This window comes from Drosophila simulans, chromosome X (assembly GCF_016746395.2).
Source record: "Drosophila simulans strain w501 chromosome X, Prin_Dsim_3.1, whole genome shotgun sequence".
Classification (NCBI taxonomy): domain Eukaryota; kingdom Metazoa; phylum Arthropoda; class Insecta; order Diptera; family Drosophilidae; genus Drosophila; species Drosophila simulans.
In genome coordinates, this window is record NC_052525.2 from 5,665,283 (window position 1) to 5,681,838 (window position 16,556).

Consider the following 16,556-nt stretch of genomic DNA (forward strand, 5'->3'; position numbering starts at 1 on the left):
CGTAGGTTGGGCACCATGCCATATACCATACATACCATATATAGCATATATCCGATTGACGCCCTGATGGATTGTCAAATCGTGTCTGCATAGTGGCGACATCTTTCAATTAAAAACGCATCCCACTACCGCTGGCATCCTTCGTGTCGCCTCCCTTTCGGTGATGTAATCTCGGGGCTCATTAAATTCGAATGGAATTTGTTTGAAAGGCAAAACTTAATCCGCTCGTAAACATCGGACCGACGGACGGACTCCCCACCTTCGTGACGTCGCAGGGCTCCAAACATAAATCAGCTGTAGCTAACCCAAGGATTTGCCAGGCTTAACCCAACTACACTCGAAATAAAAAAGTAAAGTGGAACAGTTGACCAAATAACTAACCATTTAGAGTGATGTATCGTTACTTATTTGTTGTAGCATACATTAAAATGGTTATTTAATAAGTATTACAACTTTCAAAACTACTTAAAGAGCTTAAAAAGTTTCTGTGTAGAAAGAGTTTGTATTAGGGAATAGTTCTTAACTTTAAGTATCTAATATGTTACTTTCCCATATTCGAGTGTATGCGAATCGTATGACTGGTGAATTTCAGAGCGTGTGCCGCCGTAAACCTCGTAACGAATGCCGACCAACGGCAGAAATCTAATTTCAAGCACCAGAGAGCAGGAAGAGCAGGTGGAGGAGGATAGTGAGGTGGAGGAGGATGGGGAGGATGGTGAGGATGAGGGGAAGGAGTCTGCCTTTTCCACTTGGCTGGCTTAACGATTCGAACTGCTCTCGGGGTTTTGGGCCGGGTCCAGAGAGCACATCCAGAACGTTGGGACGCCACCAAGCGCTCACTTTGTTGTCTATTTGATGTCTTAATGCGAACCAGCTAGCGAACCACCCTCTGCTTACGATTTTCCCGCCCCGGCATACCGTTTTAATCAAATGGATTTTCTTTCTATTTTCCATCCAATTTTCCCCCCTGGCGGTACGAAAATAGACCTGCCGAATAAGCCCACCCACTTGAGAGTGGCGACAACAGGAGCGACGATTTATTAGGTTCGCTCACGTCTGATCTCTGCCGGTATTAGCCGGCTATATAGTATGCCAGGCATTATTCACGGAGGCATCGATGGCCTTATGTCATATACAACATTTCGGAAGCCCATATTTATGGCATCTCAAGTTGCCAGGATTTATATTCAACAATTTATTGAATTAATTTTATAAATCTGACGTGATGCAGTGATTTTCTTTATTTTCTTGGCTTTTATCAAGAAACCGTTTAATATACCCAATAACTAATATCTTGTTTTAATACGTTTCTACTTGCAATTGGGCCTTAGAAACATATAAGTTTACTAAATGATTATAGCTGTTCACTGAGTAACTAGAACTCAAAGTTTATAGAAACTATTTTATAGTTTGCCTGATTTTCCTATACACTAATAGCGGTCTCAGTTACTGGGAACAGTTGTGAAAAACTGATCGAGCCGAGACACAAACCAGAAACAGTTCACTTTGGGTAAAGTTAAATTGTTTGAGAAATGAGTACACATGTTTGGATTTTACCTCTATTAACTATTATATTCCATTGATTTGCATTCTTTTCAATTCGAAATGAAATATTCAACTATATCACCCCATTAGATGCCGTTCTTTCCAATTAAGCAGCTAAAAGCTGACGGAAAGAAAAGATTGGCTTAAATAAACATTGAACTTTAATACACAAATAAATATAGGGGATTATGTAATACAATACATATTGTGGTTTAGCCTAGCGCGACGCGGGGTCCCTGGAAGCGGGACCAAAACGGGTGCAATCAGTCTTGTTCAAATAATTACGGAAATTTGTCGGGTATCCTCGAAAGCCAAAAAAAAGAATTGTGCTACGTAGATTTGGAAAAGCAACTAGAAACGCATCCGCCTTGGTCCCGTCGCGCGTTTTCGCTCTACTTCGTTGCAATGGATTGTCTGTTGTCGTTTCCTCGATGTATAGCTGCATAAATTTGTGGTCTTCAAGGGTGTGGATAGATCTACTACCTCACCAGTCTCCTCAACCTGCTGCGGTGCTGTCTGCTGCTGCGGTGCTGCCTGCTGCTGCGGTGCTGGCTGCTGCTGCGGTGCTGGCTGCTCCTGCTCTTCCAGGGGTATGGAATCGGGATCCTCTTCTTTCTGAGTGTTCTCCTCTGTAAATAAAGTACGACGCACGCAGCGCCTCGCTGTTGGCGGCGGTAAATCCTCCTCAGTATCCCCCTCATCATCGGTGGTGGGGTTACATCGGGCGCTGGCCCGTCGTGCAAAGGAAAAGCTGCACAGTGGCGAAGTTAGAGTGGATCGTTTAAGGTTTTTCAGACCCCGATCGTAGACAGCCAGGCAGATTTCAAAGCCGCTCACTTTACCGCCGGGCAGCAAGGTGCTCCGATAGCCCAAAGTGAGGTGGACGGCGCATGATTCGCCCATGTCAAGGCCGCCGTAGACATGTTCATTACGCTTGTTTAACAGGCCACACGCCTCCACATACTTCAGTGAGTTCAAATTGTAGCTCGACGGACGGGGGGGCGTGATCAGGGTTGAGGAAAACTCTTTATTTACTTCCTCGTCATCGCTCTCTGGATGCACATGCAGAGTGGTGCCTGTGCGCTCCTTCTCCTCGTAGATGCGACGACGTTCCAAGTCAAACGATCTGCCGAAGCGCGCCTTTAGGAGAAGCTCGTCGCCCCACTCAATTTGCGCTGCTTCCTCGAATCCCTCGTGCTTGTAGCGCGTTGTCAACTGGTTCCTCAGAAATCCGGTGACTGCCTTGGCGCCACGCACATTTCGACTGTAGAAGCTGAGGATGCAGTCCTCCCCCAGGTCGCGGCGTATGGACCCATCATCTACGCCGTTGATAAACTCATGGATCACCTCCAAAGGCGTCTCCTCTGAAAATAAAGCAAGCGGATGAGATGCGATGCGATTCCTATTGATCAGCCCAGTCGCATACAGCTGTTATCCGTGGGTTTGCCACTTACTAAGTTCTTGTGGAGCGCTCATTTCCTTTAAGTATTTTCATGCAATTGTGCTTATAAAAAATAAATATAATTTAAAATATATACAATTCGACTCCGACACTATGTTGTTGATACAACAATGTTTTGGTAGTATGCCATATCGACCAGTGTTGAAAGTGACACTAGCTATCGACACCGAGGTCAGGGGTCAGCGCCTACTTGTAATTCGGCTTGTGTTGTTAAGAAAAATCTTTACATTAGTTTTGTACTAGTACAAATCACACTACTTTAATCTGTTTAGTCTATTAATATTGTTTGTTTCTTTTTTAAACATAAATTAATACCATATACCGCATGCACACTTGAGCGGCGATAGTTGGCATTTCACGCAGAACTGGTCACACCGCAGAGCGTGCCAAACTCCATAACCGATACTAGAGGTGGAGAAACATCGATGTTTTAAATCGATATATTTTAATCGTGTAACAATCTTTATAAGTTCTTTAGTCACGTAGCTTATCTTTTAAGCTCTCGATTCAAAGCTCGATCTCGATTATACTATCGTTTTAAGCATTGATGTTTTTAATACAAAGAAATTGATAATTGCTCCTATAAAACAAATATACTAATTAATGAAAATTTTAATTTTAATTTTAATTTTAATTAATTTATACCTACAATTTATACACATTTCTTCTTCGATGTGCAGTATCGATAGAAAAACATCGATGATTCCATGAAAAACATCGATGCTTTAGATTTTTCGAAAACATTGATGACATCGAGTATGCATCTATGTTTCTCCACCTCTAACCGATACCTTCCGTCATATATTGAAGACGGATAAGCACCGTCGACCAGGAAAAAAGAGCGCAAGGTAATCGATCAAAATGTTCAAAAAGTACGTATGGCATGTGTTAGATGGCGGCATCCGCCTAACCATAGCACTTCGATCTGTGCAGATTCGAAGAAAAGGATAGCATTTCCAGCATTCAGCAGCTGAAGTCGTCGGTGCAGAAGGGCATACGTGCCAAGTTGCTCGAGGCCTATCCCAAGTTGGAGACCCACATCGACCTAATCCTGCCCAAGAAGGACTCGTACCGCATCGCCAAGTGGTAGGGTGGCTCAGTACTTGCCACAGCACATAACTCCATTCATTTCCGATCCCTACTCCTCCGCCAGCCATGATCACATCGAACTGCTGCTGAACGGAGCCGGCGACCAGGTGTTCTTCCGCCACCGCGATGGCCCCTGGATGCCCACGCTGCGTCTCCTGCACAAGTTTCCCTACTTCGTGACCATGCAGCAAGTAGACAAAGGCGCCATCCGCTTCGTCCTGAGCGGAGCGAACGTCATGTGTCCCGGTCTCACGTCGCCGGGCGCCTGCATGACGCCGGCCGATAAGGACACCGTGGTGGCCATCATGGCTGAGGGCAAGGAGCACGCCCTGGCCGTTGGACTTCTCACGCTATCCACACAGGAAATGTAAGTCTGCTTCTACCACTTCTTTAGTAGTTAATATCTAAGAGTATTATTTGATATGCTTGCATTTAGTTTACCTAAATGTGTTTAAATGTTCGTCTTTGACATTGTTTTATAATACAAACGCTACTAGCTTGTTGCTAGGTTATGGTTTTATAGCTTTTTAACTTTTTTGAGCTGTGGAAATATTCTTAAGCTTGGAAAAAGCTAATTTTGAAAGAATAATTATAAATGGGCATGTGCTTGAAAAGATCTCAGTGTTACCAAGGTTCTTAGCCATTTGCATATTTTTAACATTTGAATAAACCATGAACCTCCATTTCTCTTGACTTTTCCACAGTCTGGCGAAGAACAAAGGCATCGGTATCGAGACGTACCACTTCCTCAACGACGGCCTGTGGAAGTCGAAGCCCGTGAAGTAGGCGAAATAGGAATCTGCACTTGCACTTTTTAGTCTTCTATGTCATGAGAGCAAAGAATGGTTTTTGATATACGCAACTGAGTCCTGTTTATTATTTTTTTTCCATTTATTTTACTCTGTCAGTTAAACTATTTAAATCATTGCGAAATATAATTAATGGCATTTAAAGCGAGCAGAGAGAGATGAAAAGAGAGAGAACTGGAAAAGGAAACCAACCACCTGTGGAAACCAGTGGTCCACGTGTTCACCTGGAAAACCAGTGCATCTAAATTTGAGCATTTTAATCGGATTCGCCAAGTATGACTGAACATTTGAAAAGTCTTCTGTTTGGTGGTCTTCATTCTGTTAGGTCTTATTTTATTTTCGACTGGATAACTGTGACTCCTTTTATTTATTGATTAGTCTAAAAAGCAACGAAACAAGGCCTGTAGCTTAAAGTTTGACAGGGCTGCACACAACTCTTACAAACATTTCAAGGTTATAGTTGATTTCCGGGTACTTGTGAATACACAAAAAAATTGTATACAAAAAAGAGCTTATATAAAAAATTGTACACAATTTATTATTTTTTTTATTATAATTTTTAGTTGTTTTACTTCAAAATTATTGAAATAAAGCTTCGCAAAACGTGGCACTAAGTAATTTTTGTATGGGTATCTAAAACCATATCAAACTCTTGAATAACTTAGCATTTGTGGTGTCTTTTACTGACCCAAATAAAATAGGATGTGGAGTTTTCCCAATCTACATGCAATTGGTTATGCGGCTTGTTGTATAGAAACTAGGTTTTCCTTGGGTCGTAATGCTGTTTTTTTTCAAATTGTGCCCGCTGCCCTGGTTTTTCTAAACTTTCAGCTGACCGATAAATGGTACAATCGAACAGCTGACTGGCAGGCATGCGCAATGATAACGGTACGGCGCACTCCGCCGTAAATGGAGAAAGTGCTTTCCTTTCGCGTCACACAGCATTTGACGCATCCAACGACAAGTGCAGCGCATTTTTCCCCGGAAAGGCAAGAGGAAAAAGGAAAAAAAAAACAGAAAGTAAAGTTCGGAATAACGGTGGAAAACATAGGGAAAAACCACAAGTGGTGGCTGGATACCGTTACCAAGGACTATGGACCTTTTCCATTGCAAGAAATGGTAATTTCAGATGAGTAATCGCTGTGGAAAGTGCTTGTGGGGCTGTGGATATCGCCTGACATATGGATTTAATTTATAAAAGAAGTACCGTTGCAATTGCCTGGTGCATTGTTCGCCTGTACATGTGTTCGTGTGTGTATGTGTGAAAGTAGGAAAAGTTTTTCAAGGAAAACGGATACACACTGTTTGAACTTTTCGAAGGTGCACAATTGCAATGAGTGTGCACAAGTTTTTGAAAAGTGCAAAAGTGACGTGACGCGAAAACGCCACATTGAAACTTTCCGTCGTGTGTGTGAGAGCGAGTGCGTATGTGTGTGTGTATGTGTGTGCATACATATGGCGGCAACATAACATATGTATACAATCATCCTTCGCCGTAGCTCTATTGTTATTATTTTCGTTTGTATTGATTTTACTACCAATTTTTTAGGCGCTAATTGAGTTGTTGTTGTTGTTACTACCTATGATGGCGTGCAAGGGCGAAGCAACAACCACAGCAAGCGGAATCGCCTGAAGCAGCGACATAAACGCACGCACACCACCAGAGCGACATTTGGCCCACAGAAACGCACACAACTACAGAAAGGCTTAGAAAGAGACGGGCAATATGGAGGACCTCTTCTTGCTCATTATCAAGGAGTCAACGGGCACTAAACACAATGCGCTGCGGCAAACGGCGCAAATCGCTTACGGTGAGTTTGCTTGCTCTTTTCTTTTTTGCGATATGTGTGAACTCCGTTTGCAGTTAGCACGGTAAAAGTGAAAAAGAATAAGAGAGGGAGAGAGCGAGCGAACGAACGAGATTATTGCCATTTCCTAACTTCCTTTCTCGCTTTCCCTTGCCCTTTAGTTGCTTTTGTTGCCACCAATGTTTGTTGTTTACCGTTGGTTGGCACTTCCCTTGTGCAATGCCCTTCACTTCTTCAGCGCGGCACCTAAGTTTCGGCAAAGTCTTGGATTTTCATTACCTTACTTTTATAAGTTGTTATATTAATAATTAATGCATTATAAATTGAAAATCCTACATTTTTCACATATTTTCACATAAAGGAGATAACAGAATATTATTTTTCTTGCTTCGAAAGTTCAGTTTTGTAGCCTCTTTTTGTTTTTTCCTGCGTGGCGTTGCAGGAAAATAGGCAACGTTGTGTGGGAGATTTCGCGGTCAGCGATGCAGGAAAGTAGGCAACGATTTGCGGATGGTAGAGCGTGGGACTCCCCGCACCGTTTCCGTTCGCTTATCGGGACAGATTTTACTGCCTGCAGTAGCTACATACATATGTACATACTTGTGTGTCCAAGGCGATAAACGTTAATCGCGCCGATTTGCCACCGACAAGGAATGTAACTTTTTGCGCGCGCTATTAAGAGCAGAAGATATTACAATACAATTTTCTGTTGATAAAGACATTATTTTCGCATATACATATATACTTGTCACTAATACCGCCTGAATAACGACCCAATTTTGTTGACCCTGCAGATAAGCTGTACCGCCAGCATGGAATCCACCGAGATCCGTCGCACGAGCTGCGCTCCGTTTGCTTTACCGCTCTGCAGATGGCGCTGGACACGAAGCGACCCAAGTTCATCACGATGGGACTCAACGGCCTCCATGTAAGTGCACCGTCCGGAAACGGCGATTATCGGAAGGGGCAGTAAACGGGGCAAATGGTAATGGAACTGTGGGCTAACAATGGCCATAACAACCACTGACACACATTTTCCGGCCGGAACTTCCGGCGAACAAAACGGATTTATCATTCCATGTGCACACACTGCTCACCGAACAAAAGACAGGGGCAATGGGATTTGGGACATGGGAGATGGCATGTGGCATATGGGCATATAGCATTTGGCATATGTGGGCAATTGGGGCATTGGTGGGCAACGGGCGGAATCGACTAATTGCTGCGAGTCCTCCAGGGTCGGATGTGACTTTTGTTTATGACTGGTTAACAACATGGTAATCAATAATTCCGGATTTGCTTGCCCATTTGCTCTGGGTATTTAATTTCCATTGCCATTCACTTGTTCTAGATTCCTGCGATTTATCCTTGGATTTCCAGTTCTCCTTTTATACTATCTAAATTTACTACTGCCCCTTGCTAATCCTGTTTTTCCGTTCTTTGTCATCCCATTAGCGCGTCATCAAGGACGAACGATTCTACATCGGCCTCGAGCCGGAGGACGACTCCGTGTGGCTGCCATCGCAGCTCCTGAGAGCCACTAACGGCATCCTGCCTACGACGAGCAGCGAGGACACGGTGGTCAACGTGCTCCGACTCTTCTTGGCGATGGCCTGCTCGCCCGCATGCACCCTGAACGGCCGCCTCCTAATCGAGATCCTGTCCAGGTGCGGCGAGTGCTGGGAGATGGGCTCGCGGGCCACTAAGGCTGCCTCCTTGGCCGCTGCCTCCCAGTGCCTGCGTACATTTTGCGCCTTTCTCATCGAGGAGGCCGAAGAGGTCAAGAAAACTGCGCCCGCCGGCCTGATGACCCAGACGCAGGCCTCCGCCGTCTACAACGAGGTCATCCCGGTGATGCAGTGGCTCTGCAGCCGGCTGGTGGAGCCCAACGTGAATGCCTCGCCGAACAAGAAGTGCGAGAACCACAGCTCGCTGTATCTCACCGAATGCATCCTTACGCTGAGCTCCGCTCTGCCCCGGAATGTACATGCCAATCCGCACTTCACCTCGTTTCTCTGGCAGAAGTTCTGCCCGACTTTGGCGGCGGCACTGGGATCCCCAGGAAGGATCAACCTGGACAAGAAGTTTACTTACAAGTTAGTAAATGGAAATCAAAGTAAAAATATCGAATCACCAAATATACATTATCTAAGGGATGCGCTACACATGATTGAGAACGAGGCTCGTGGCTTCTTCACCGGCCCAGGTTTGGATGGTCCCCAAGCACGCTGCGTCTATTTGACCGCCATACAGTTACTCCGGATTGCCGGAGCCCACGGATCACTGCGGCCCATGCTGGAGGCCCTTTTCCATCGAATGCTTCTACTGCCAGCTCCCCAAAATCGCACAGAGCCACTTCGATGCGTTAGGGAGATCTTCAAGAGCCCGGAGCGCCTGATCGACCTGGCGGTGATTCTTTATGTCGACAAGAACACCGCTCAAGGATGCAGCGATGAAATGGCGTTATTCCGGCTGTAAGTTATATTATGGAGTGCATTGTGCATTGAAATACATAACGTATATAAACCTATTTTCAGTTTGGTGGACGCCATGGAAGAGTGTGCCTATGGCGCCAGCGGCGTGGGTTCCGCAACGGAGGCCAGTCTGCAGGCCAGCGTGGAGTGCATGGTGGCCCTGCTGGACAGCCTACAAGTTCTTTGCAGCGGAGAGCTCACCGAGTCCATGATAAGCGACCAGATCGTCCAGGTGGTCAACGGGCGGCACGACCTGCTCAAGGATGCGGACTACTCCGGTCCACTCACCTATCAGAGTATGGCCCGCCTTCCAGCTCCGTATCGAGATGCCATTGTTGAGTTCCGGCAGACCGTTTTCGAAACTTCATCGGGATCGGAGAGCGAGGGTGAGCCGCAGCATGAGCAGGATGCTGCCTCCAATGGTTCCGGGGACACAGAAGGACCCGAGGACGACGATCCAAGCAGCTCCAGCGATGAAACGTCTCGTGTGGAGAACCGCTGGCCATACTCGCATCTGGAGGCGCCCGTGATGCCCATACGAACCGATAGCGATAATGATCGGCAGCACGCTCGCGATTTCGCTCGGGCCTTGAGGCAGGATCTGGTCCCGAAACTTCTGCGACTGCGCAGCTGCGTGGAGCTGGACGAGGCGATGCAGGAGTTCGCATCCGCCGTTTGCCAGGAGAACAGCATGAACTTCTCGGACTTTGACTACAACCTGACCGCCATCAATGCGGACGGGATCTACCTGGCCATCTACTCCTCGCTGCTGCTCAGCCTGCAGCTGATGCGGGCCGGCTACTACGAGCAGGTGGCCCAGGGCATGTCCCACAAGGATATCCTGGTGCCCATGTCGGAGCAGCAATTTGTGACTTCGGTCCAGAACACGGGTGTCCTTGTCTATCTCTCCTCGCCTTGGCTGTGCGAGCTCTATCAATCGGTGACCGTTTGCAATGTACTGGAGGCCATGCCCCGCCAGCAACTGGAAGGCATGGGACCGCGCTGCGCCCTCGTCGACATGCTGTGCGATGCCGGAGGGCTGGGTGCCACCCAGATGCTGTCGGAGTGGCAGCGCCTGCAGACGGCCAATGTGAAGCACAAGGAGGAGGAGCAGCTGCACGATAAGCGCCGAGAGGCAGCCAAGAAGCTATGCCGCCGACTGCTCACCTGCTGCTGGGACTCGATGGTCATCGTGCTGAGCTCTGGCTTGGGCGATCTGCAGACCAGCTCCGCCTCCAACAAACTCGTGGCCCTTTCTAAGCGAACACTAAGGGTGAAGGCCAAGGCGAATAAATCGAACGGAGAGGCCCTGTATGCCATGTGTCTGGATGGTTTGCATTCGGTAAGGAATATATTCAAATAATATTCCGCTATCATAATATTTATTGAATACTTATTTGCCCTATTTGTAGGCCGCCACGCTTAGCAACAGTTTGAATCTGCAGCATTTGGCCGGAAAGATACTCAACCTGCTGGCCTCAAACGTCTGCCAGACCTCCGGGCCGCGAATCTCCGCCAGCCAGGCCATGTCCATGGACGTGGTGCTCACCGGTGGTCTGAATCTGGGCAGCTACAGTGCAGATTGTTGGCCAAGCATTTTCGCCGTTTGCCGTCATGTCAGCCAGTTGGAGCATGAGATCTTCAGCATGCAAAATCCGGCCATTTCCGCCTCACCGGGCAGCAGTCGCCGCGACTTGGAGACGGGCGAAAAGCTGAGCAACGGAAATGCCCAGGATAAGCTCAATCTGTCCTCGATCCCCATCGATGATGATGAGACCTGGTAAGAGATAGTACATATCCGTACTTTTTCAATTATATACTGATTAAATTTCCCCTTCAGTGTGGATGTGTACAGCTTCCTGCAGGCACCGATGCAGAGTCCCAATACGAATATCACCTCCATCTTAAAGGTCTACTCCGGAACGAATGAGACAGTGCTACTGAGTCAGAGCGACACCTCCAAGGTGCTCTGCGCCCTGTCCCATCAGGCGGAAAATCTGTTTGGAGACGCCGCCGAAAGACTCAGTCTGCCCTCGCTGTGTCAGTTCCTCAAACATTTGTGCCGCGCCTCCAGGGATCAGCTGTACAAGAGCCAGGTGGCGCGCAAGGGCAGTCGCATCTGGTGGCCCAGCAAGGGTTGGAAGAAGCTGGACTCGCTGCCCATGTCGCTGCTCCTTCACCGTATTGGAGATGTCACGCTGAAGGTGTTCCGCAGCTCCCGCCCGCTGCTGCACGTGCTCAAAGTTTGGGCCATCACAGGACCGCATCTGATGGATGTGAGTATTCCTTCTTTAGGATTTTTTACTATTTAAATTTATATTATATGTTTTTTATTTAATTCAAAGGCTGCCTGCCACCGGGATCGGATGATTTCGAAGCGGGCAATTGAGTATATCCACGACATCATTACTGCGCTTCTTGTGGAGCAGTCAGAGCTGCCGTACTTCCACTTCAACGAGGCACTGCTGAAGCCCTTCGAGAATCTGCTGAGCATGGATACGGATGTGGATGTACAGGATCAGATTGTGGCCTGTCTATACGAGGTGGTGGAGGCGCACCGCACAGAGATCCGATCCGGATGGCGACCACTGTTTGGTACGCTTCGGAATGCTCGAAGCCGGATGCTGAACATGAGCAACATCATCGATATCTTCCGGGTGTTCCTCGACTCGGACAACACGCTGGTGTTTGCCAACGCCGGATTGGATTGCATTCTGTGCTTGCTGTCCTATCTGGAGATTTCTGGAGGAGGAAATAACAATGCCTGTTCCGGTGGGAGTGGAAGTGCAGCGGGAGGAACTGCATCGAGTGGTGGCCAGCAGGAGGAGGACAACACCTTCCGGCCCACGGACTTCCTCCACGAGACTCTTCGTTTCCTTGAGCGGTGCTCCAGCATCCTTGGTTTCATGCACAGTATGCCCAAGTGTCCCAACTTCCACTCGACGTACAAGATCAAGGGCATCTCCTACACGCACATCATTGACGCGAATATTCCCAGTTCGATGGAGAACTTTACTTACTTCGGGAACGATTATCTGCAGACGCGGAATGAGCAGTACATGATATCCTACAGGTCTCTGCATATCGATAAGGACACCATTGTCAAGATTGACGAGATGGACAAGCCGTCGGGTGTGCTCAAAGTTTGGTTCCTGCTGCTCGATGGGCTCACAAACTCGCTGATTGTTTGTCCCTACTCCCACCAGGCGCCAATCCTGCAAACGATCTTCAAGCTGTTCAAGAACCTGCTGACCAGCCCGGGCATCGATTTCGGTTTCTATTGCATCAACCACCTGCTGGTGCCGATGATTCAGGATTGGCTGAGGTACATCAACAAAACGGGCTCCTCCTGGCAGCTTGTAGAGAAGAACTTTAAACACTGCTGCTGCATGACTACCGACCTGGTAGTGGAGTTCATTGAGAAATCGGTGCCGGAGCAACGGCGTCTAGGAGCGGGAACCAAGACGCGATTGGCGCAGATAGTTCATCCCGCGGACAATCTTCTGTACTCCAAGCTGAAATTCGTGACGGAAAGAATAGAAAGAGAGCAGCAGCAGCAGCAGTCGCCGTCTGTACAAGATCACGGTTGTGGCTACACTCAGCAGTACGACAGTAGCTCCAGCTCCGCTAGCGAGGAGCAGCAGAAGAACGGAGGAGGTGTTGGAGGAGGCGGAGCGAACCTAATAGAATCGCCCACCAAGATCTCGGGTTCGGCCACGCTGGCCTTGAAGCAATTGCTGCTGGTCCTAATCGAGTGTGCTGCTCAGTCGCAGGAGGCGATCGCTAGGATATCGGTTTCCTGTCTGAAGCATGTGATCCTCTCCACCGGCATGCTCTTCAATGAATCGCAGTGGATGATCGCCTGCTCTGCAATCCATCGCGCCTGCACCGTGACAATTGCTCCGCTGCGTCAGCTCTCGTTCGCTTTCCACGAGAAGTCGAATAGTTTCTACGGGGACTGCGCTAACGTGAAGGTGGCTGCACGACGGGATAGCAGCCTGGAGGAGCTGGCCAGGATATATGCGCTGGCGCAGCAGGTCTTCCTGTCGGACAATCAGCGGGAACCGGGTCAGAATCAGGCTCCCACGCCCAGTGCCTCGCAGTGCAAGTTGTCAGACGATCGGAGCTACTCGTTTCTCTTGTACCCGCTTAACAATGGCTTCAACTCGAACCTGGATAACTTTGTGATCCGGATTCCGTTCAAGAACCTGGTGGTCGGTCTGCTGGCTAACCAGATGTTGCTTCAGCTGGTGGCCAAGTTGCTCCTGTCGCGGTTGAAGTGTGTGCCCCAGGCGGTGTCCACCTGCATCTTCGACAACTATGCCGCTTCGGCGGCATCACCCAGTCACGACTACGACCTGGACTTTCGCTCCAAGGAGATCCTGCTGCGCTGTGTCAAGCAGTACCTGATGTCCGCCCTGGAGTTCGATTCGCGACCCGGCCTCAAGTTCCTCATGCAGAAGGTGTCGAACATCGAGTACGCCGCGAATCTGTATAAGCAGATGACCTCCTCGTGGATGATCTACTATATAGCGCTGGTCGACTCGCATCTCAACGACATTGTTGTGTACAATCTGGGACCGGAGGATCTGAACTTCATTCTGGAGTCATGCTCCCGCCTGAACACCACCACTGTGAAGAAGAAGGAGAATTTTGTGCGATATCTGTTTTGCCTGCAGGACGCCTGGAATCTGGTATGTGAGCTGTACTTGAGTAACTCTGCCCTTCATGAGATCGAAAGTGGTTCGGGCAAGCTGCGCCAGAAGCCACCGCAACTGCTCCACCATCCGCAGACGAAGCCCATGTGCATCTCCCTCAACGGCAATGGAGATGCCGAGATGACAGACACGGGCTCTGGTTCCGGATCCGGATCCGGCAGCAGCACCTCGCCCAGCAAGTGCGTCCAGCTGCAAGAGGAGGAGAATGTGACCATGACCACGTTGATCAGCGAGTTCCAGCCCAAATGCCGTAGCAATCCGTTCGACACCAATCGACAGGCCAAGTCCTCGGAGGCGGAGTCAATTTCGCCGGAAATTGAGCAGCAGCGAGCCAGCAGCATCCTCAAAGACTCCAACTACAAGAGGGCTGCGCTCGCCCAGCTAGTGGTGGCCTCCATGGAGCTTCTTCGATCGCTGCCCGGCGAGGCCGAGGAGAACCTGAAGCTCCTAATGACCCCGACTATTCGCGAGGCCTTCCGTCTAGTCCAGCTGCAGGGCAACGAGCTGAAGGTCAACCAGTTTTAGGCCATGCTTGTTGAGTTTTATTTTGATCTGTAGGCGCAGCCCCTGCACCTACTAATGGATCCTTCCTCCTCCTTCCAGAAGTCCTCCGAAAGTAATCCTCCTCCCGCTCCCGAATGGCTAATTTACAGCTACGTCTGCATCTCATGCTCTCTCTGTCTCACTCTCTATATCTGTCTCTCTCCGTCGGTGGAGGGTTGATGCTTCAGTGCGGCCAACTATATATCACAAGTATATCAATGGGCAATGGCTGTGTCCTTAGCTGTGCCCTAGAACGTGAAAGTGTTGTCCGTGTTGTTCTTGTTACCTATACCTACATAAATATTTGTGGTGTGTAAATGGATATACTCCAGCAAACTATAGAATATCTATACCTCAGCGCTATCAGTATCAGTATTATCTTCTAAATCGGTGTTACGTAAAGTATTCAACTATTGTATTATTAATTGACTAATGAAGCAGGTATCAGTTTCTAAAAGTTTCGGTTTACGTTTAATACGTAGAACAGTTCGTTGTTTTCTTCGCACATTCTATACCATATAACAAACTTGTTTAAAAATAATTGCTATGCCTTACTAGCAACGTTGGTCACACTATTCGCAGACTCTCCATTTGTCCCTCTCGCCCGCGGTTCCCAGCACAGCAGGCAAACCATTTCAAAGTAAAAGCTCAACATGCCAGCACAAAAAGCAAATCTATCGAAAGTACAACAATGTCGATGCATTGCAAGGATATCAGATACGTAGGATATCATCTTGTGATTAGAGGATGAATATGACGATGAAGCGTAGACAACGTAGTCCTGTACATTACATTTAGTCAAGACTTTCTCACACTTAGCCCCTGCACGGTCCCGCCCCCATTCCTCCTTCTCCCGTTTAGCCCCCAACCACGCCCCCTTTCCCAGCACTTTTCGACTTCTAATATTGTAAAGATGTATCAGCGAGCACCTGCCCCGCCCTAAAATCAGTAAATTATATATATACATATATAAATATATTTATTAAGAGTGTAACCTATGTAAACTTATAGCGAATGTTAACTAACACAAAATCAGTGCCGCCCATTAATCCACGATTACCACCATTAACGATTAGATCACAAACGCGTACACATAGAGCCTATACTAAAAAAAAACATATGTGTGTCCAAGTAGTCCCGCGCTGCCTTTAAACAAATACTTGCATACTTTTGTACCAGTGTGCGTACCTAAGAGAAAAATACGGAAAATATCGGAAGTATTGTAACCGAACAAATTCTAGCCACCTTGCTGCACTATCAAATCAAAGCTTACTAGCCTATATTTTCACGCCCACACACACATGCCACATAATATCAGGGATCGGAGCAGATCGGGAATCGGGCAGTACATATATACATATTTAGAACTCCGGGTTCCCCTGCCTCTGTCCCACCACCATCGTTTGGTCCCGCGCCCAGCTAATAATGATACCGATACCTACATATACAGACAGCTACGTACAGTTATATGCCTATATAAAGATCTAAAGAGTTATATATTGATATACATAAATGTACTTATATGTATTATAGTTGCCACTTGGATATAAATGTTGTAAATGTCTAACAAAGGAAACATTTTTATATGTGAAAACTATTAGCAACAGCGCTACAAATCTATACATATACTATTATTATAAATCTATACAAATATACATTTATTTTCGCTTCGTCGTATACAGTATATAGAGAACCATGTACTTGTGTTATTTACTTGCCCATCTCGACTCTCTCAATCTATATCTTTCTATTGACTTGTAAGTGTAAGTGCGAAGAGAGCAGTTGCAGAGGCCCGCAGAAAGTGTAGAACAAATGAAGAAAAGACCGCGATCGCGCTAGGCTATTACTAAAACTCTCCAAGAGTGCATTTGTAACATGAATGAGAATAAACGACTCCACAACGCTTTCGCAACTTTACTAAACAAATGTGAATGGAATGTGTGTTTTATTGCGGAGTTTCAAGTGGAGCGCTTCGAAAGTTTGTTGGTCACACTGCAGCTTTGGGAGATAACAGTATATCCAACGTTGCCAGATCAGCGGTAAGTGGTGATCACTAAAAATGCTCCCTTAAACGAAGAAACAGCTCTCTTCAGTATTGACTGAACTTC

The 16,556-nt window shown here is 47.4% G+C and overlaps 3 protein-coding genes and 1 long non-coding RNA gene across 4 annotated transcripts; 2 read left to right on the forward strand and 2 right to left on the reverse strand.

The window, feature by feature from the left end:
• Positions 1-1,688: 1,688 nt before the first annotated feature.
• Positions 1,689-3,353, reverse strand: LOC6725241 (cell cycle negative regulator roughex). Its single transcript, XM_002106227.4, has 2 exons — positions 3,000-3,353; positions 1,689-2,909 (listed from the first exon to the last, which is right to left on the reverse strand). Exons 1-2 carry the CDS (start codon positions 3,019-3,021, stop codon positions 1,897-1,899), a joined length of 1,035 nt encoding a protein of 344 aa, XP_002106263.2. The 5' UTR covers positions 3,022-3,353; the 3' UTR covers positions 1,689-1,896.
• A 374-nt stretch (positions 3,354-3,727) lies between these two features.
• LOC6725242 (malignant T-cell-amplified sequence 1 homolog) lies at positions 3,728-4,958 on the forward strand. Its single transcript, XM_002106228.4, has 4 exons — positions 3,728-3,879; positions 3,941-4,093; positions 4,161-4,463; positions 4,801-4,958. The coding sequence occupies exons 1-4, from the start codon at positions 3,869-3,871 to the stop codon at positions 4,880-4,882; spliced, it is 549 nt and encodes a 182-aa protein (XP_002106264.1). The 5' UTR covers positions 3,728-3,868; the 3' UTR covers positions 4,883-4,958.
• Positions 4,959-5,221: 263 nt separating this feature from the next.
• On the reverse strand, positions 5,222-7,580 carry LOC120285234. The gene is made up of 2 exons (XR_005544502.2): positions 7,451-7,580; positions 5,222-7,385 (listed from the first exon to the last, which is right to left on the reverse strand). It is a non-coding gene; the product is annotated as an uncharacterized LOC120285234 (long non-coding RNA).
• Positions 5,741-16,380, forward strand: LOC6725243 (brefeldin A-inhibited guanine nucleotide-exchange protein 3). The gene is made up of 9 exons (XM_016173498.3): positions 5,741-6,024; positions 6,455-6,716; positions 7,508-7,641; positions 8,169-8,809; positions 8,867-9,187; positions 9,251-10,529; positions 10,600-10,967; positions 11,028-11,463; positions 11,533-16,380. The coding sequence occupies exons 2-9, from the start codon at positions 6,632-6,634 to the stop codon at positions 14,428-14,430; spliced, it is 6,162 nt and encodes a 2,053-aa protein (XP_016038254.1). The 5' UTR covers positions 5,741-6,024; positions 6,455-6,631; the 3' UTR covers positions 14,431-16,380.
• Positions 16,381-16,556: the final 176 nt, after the last annotated feature.

Bases quoted from the DNA above. Each gene is read 5' to 3' on its own strand.
- LOC6725242 (XM_002106228.4), top strand. The intron at 4,094-4,160 runs GTAGGGTGGCTC...CTCCTCCGCCAG, and splicing joins TCGTACCGCATCGCCAAGTG to CCATGATCACATCGAACTGC. The intron at 4,464-4,800 runs GTAAGTCTGCTT...ACTTTTCCACAG, and splicing joins ACGCTATCCACACAGGAAAT to TCTGGCGAAGAACAAAGGCA.
- LOC6725241 (XM_002106227.4), bottom strand. From the start codon at position 3,021: ATGAGCGCTCCACAAGAACTTA. The intron at 2,910-2,999 runs GTAAGTGGCAAA...CTTTATTTTCAG, and splicing joins GAGCGCTCCACAAGAACTTA to AGGAGACGCCTTTGGAGGTG.
- LOC6725243 (XM_016173498.3), top strand. From the start codon at position 6,632: ATGGAGGACCTCTTCTTGCTCATTATCAAGGAGTCAACGGGCACTAAA. The intron at 6,717-7,507 runs GTGAGTTTGCTT...TTGACCCTGCAG, and splicing joins AACGGCGCAAATCGCTTACG to ATAAGCTGTACCGCCAGCAT. The intron at 9,188-9,250 runs GTAAGTTATATT...ACCTATTTTCAG, and splicing joins GAAATGGCGTTATTCCGGCT to TTTGGTGGACGCCATGGAAG.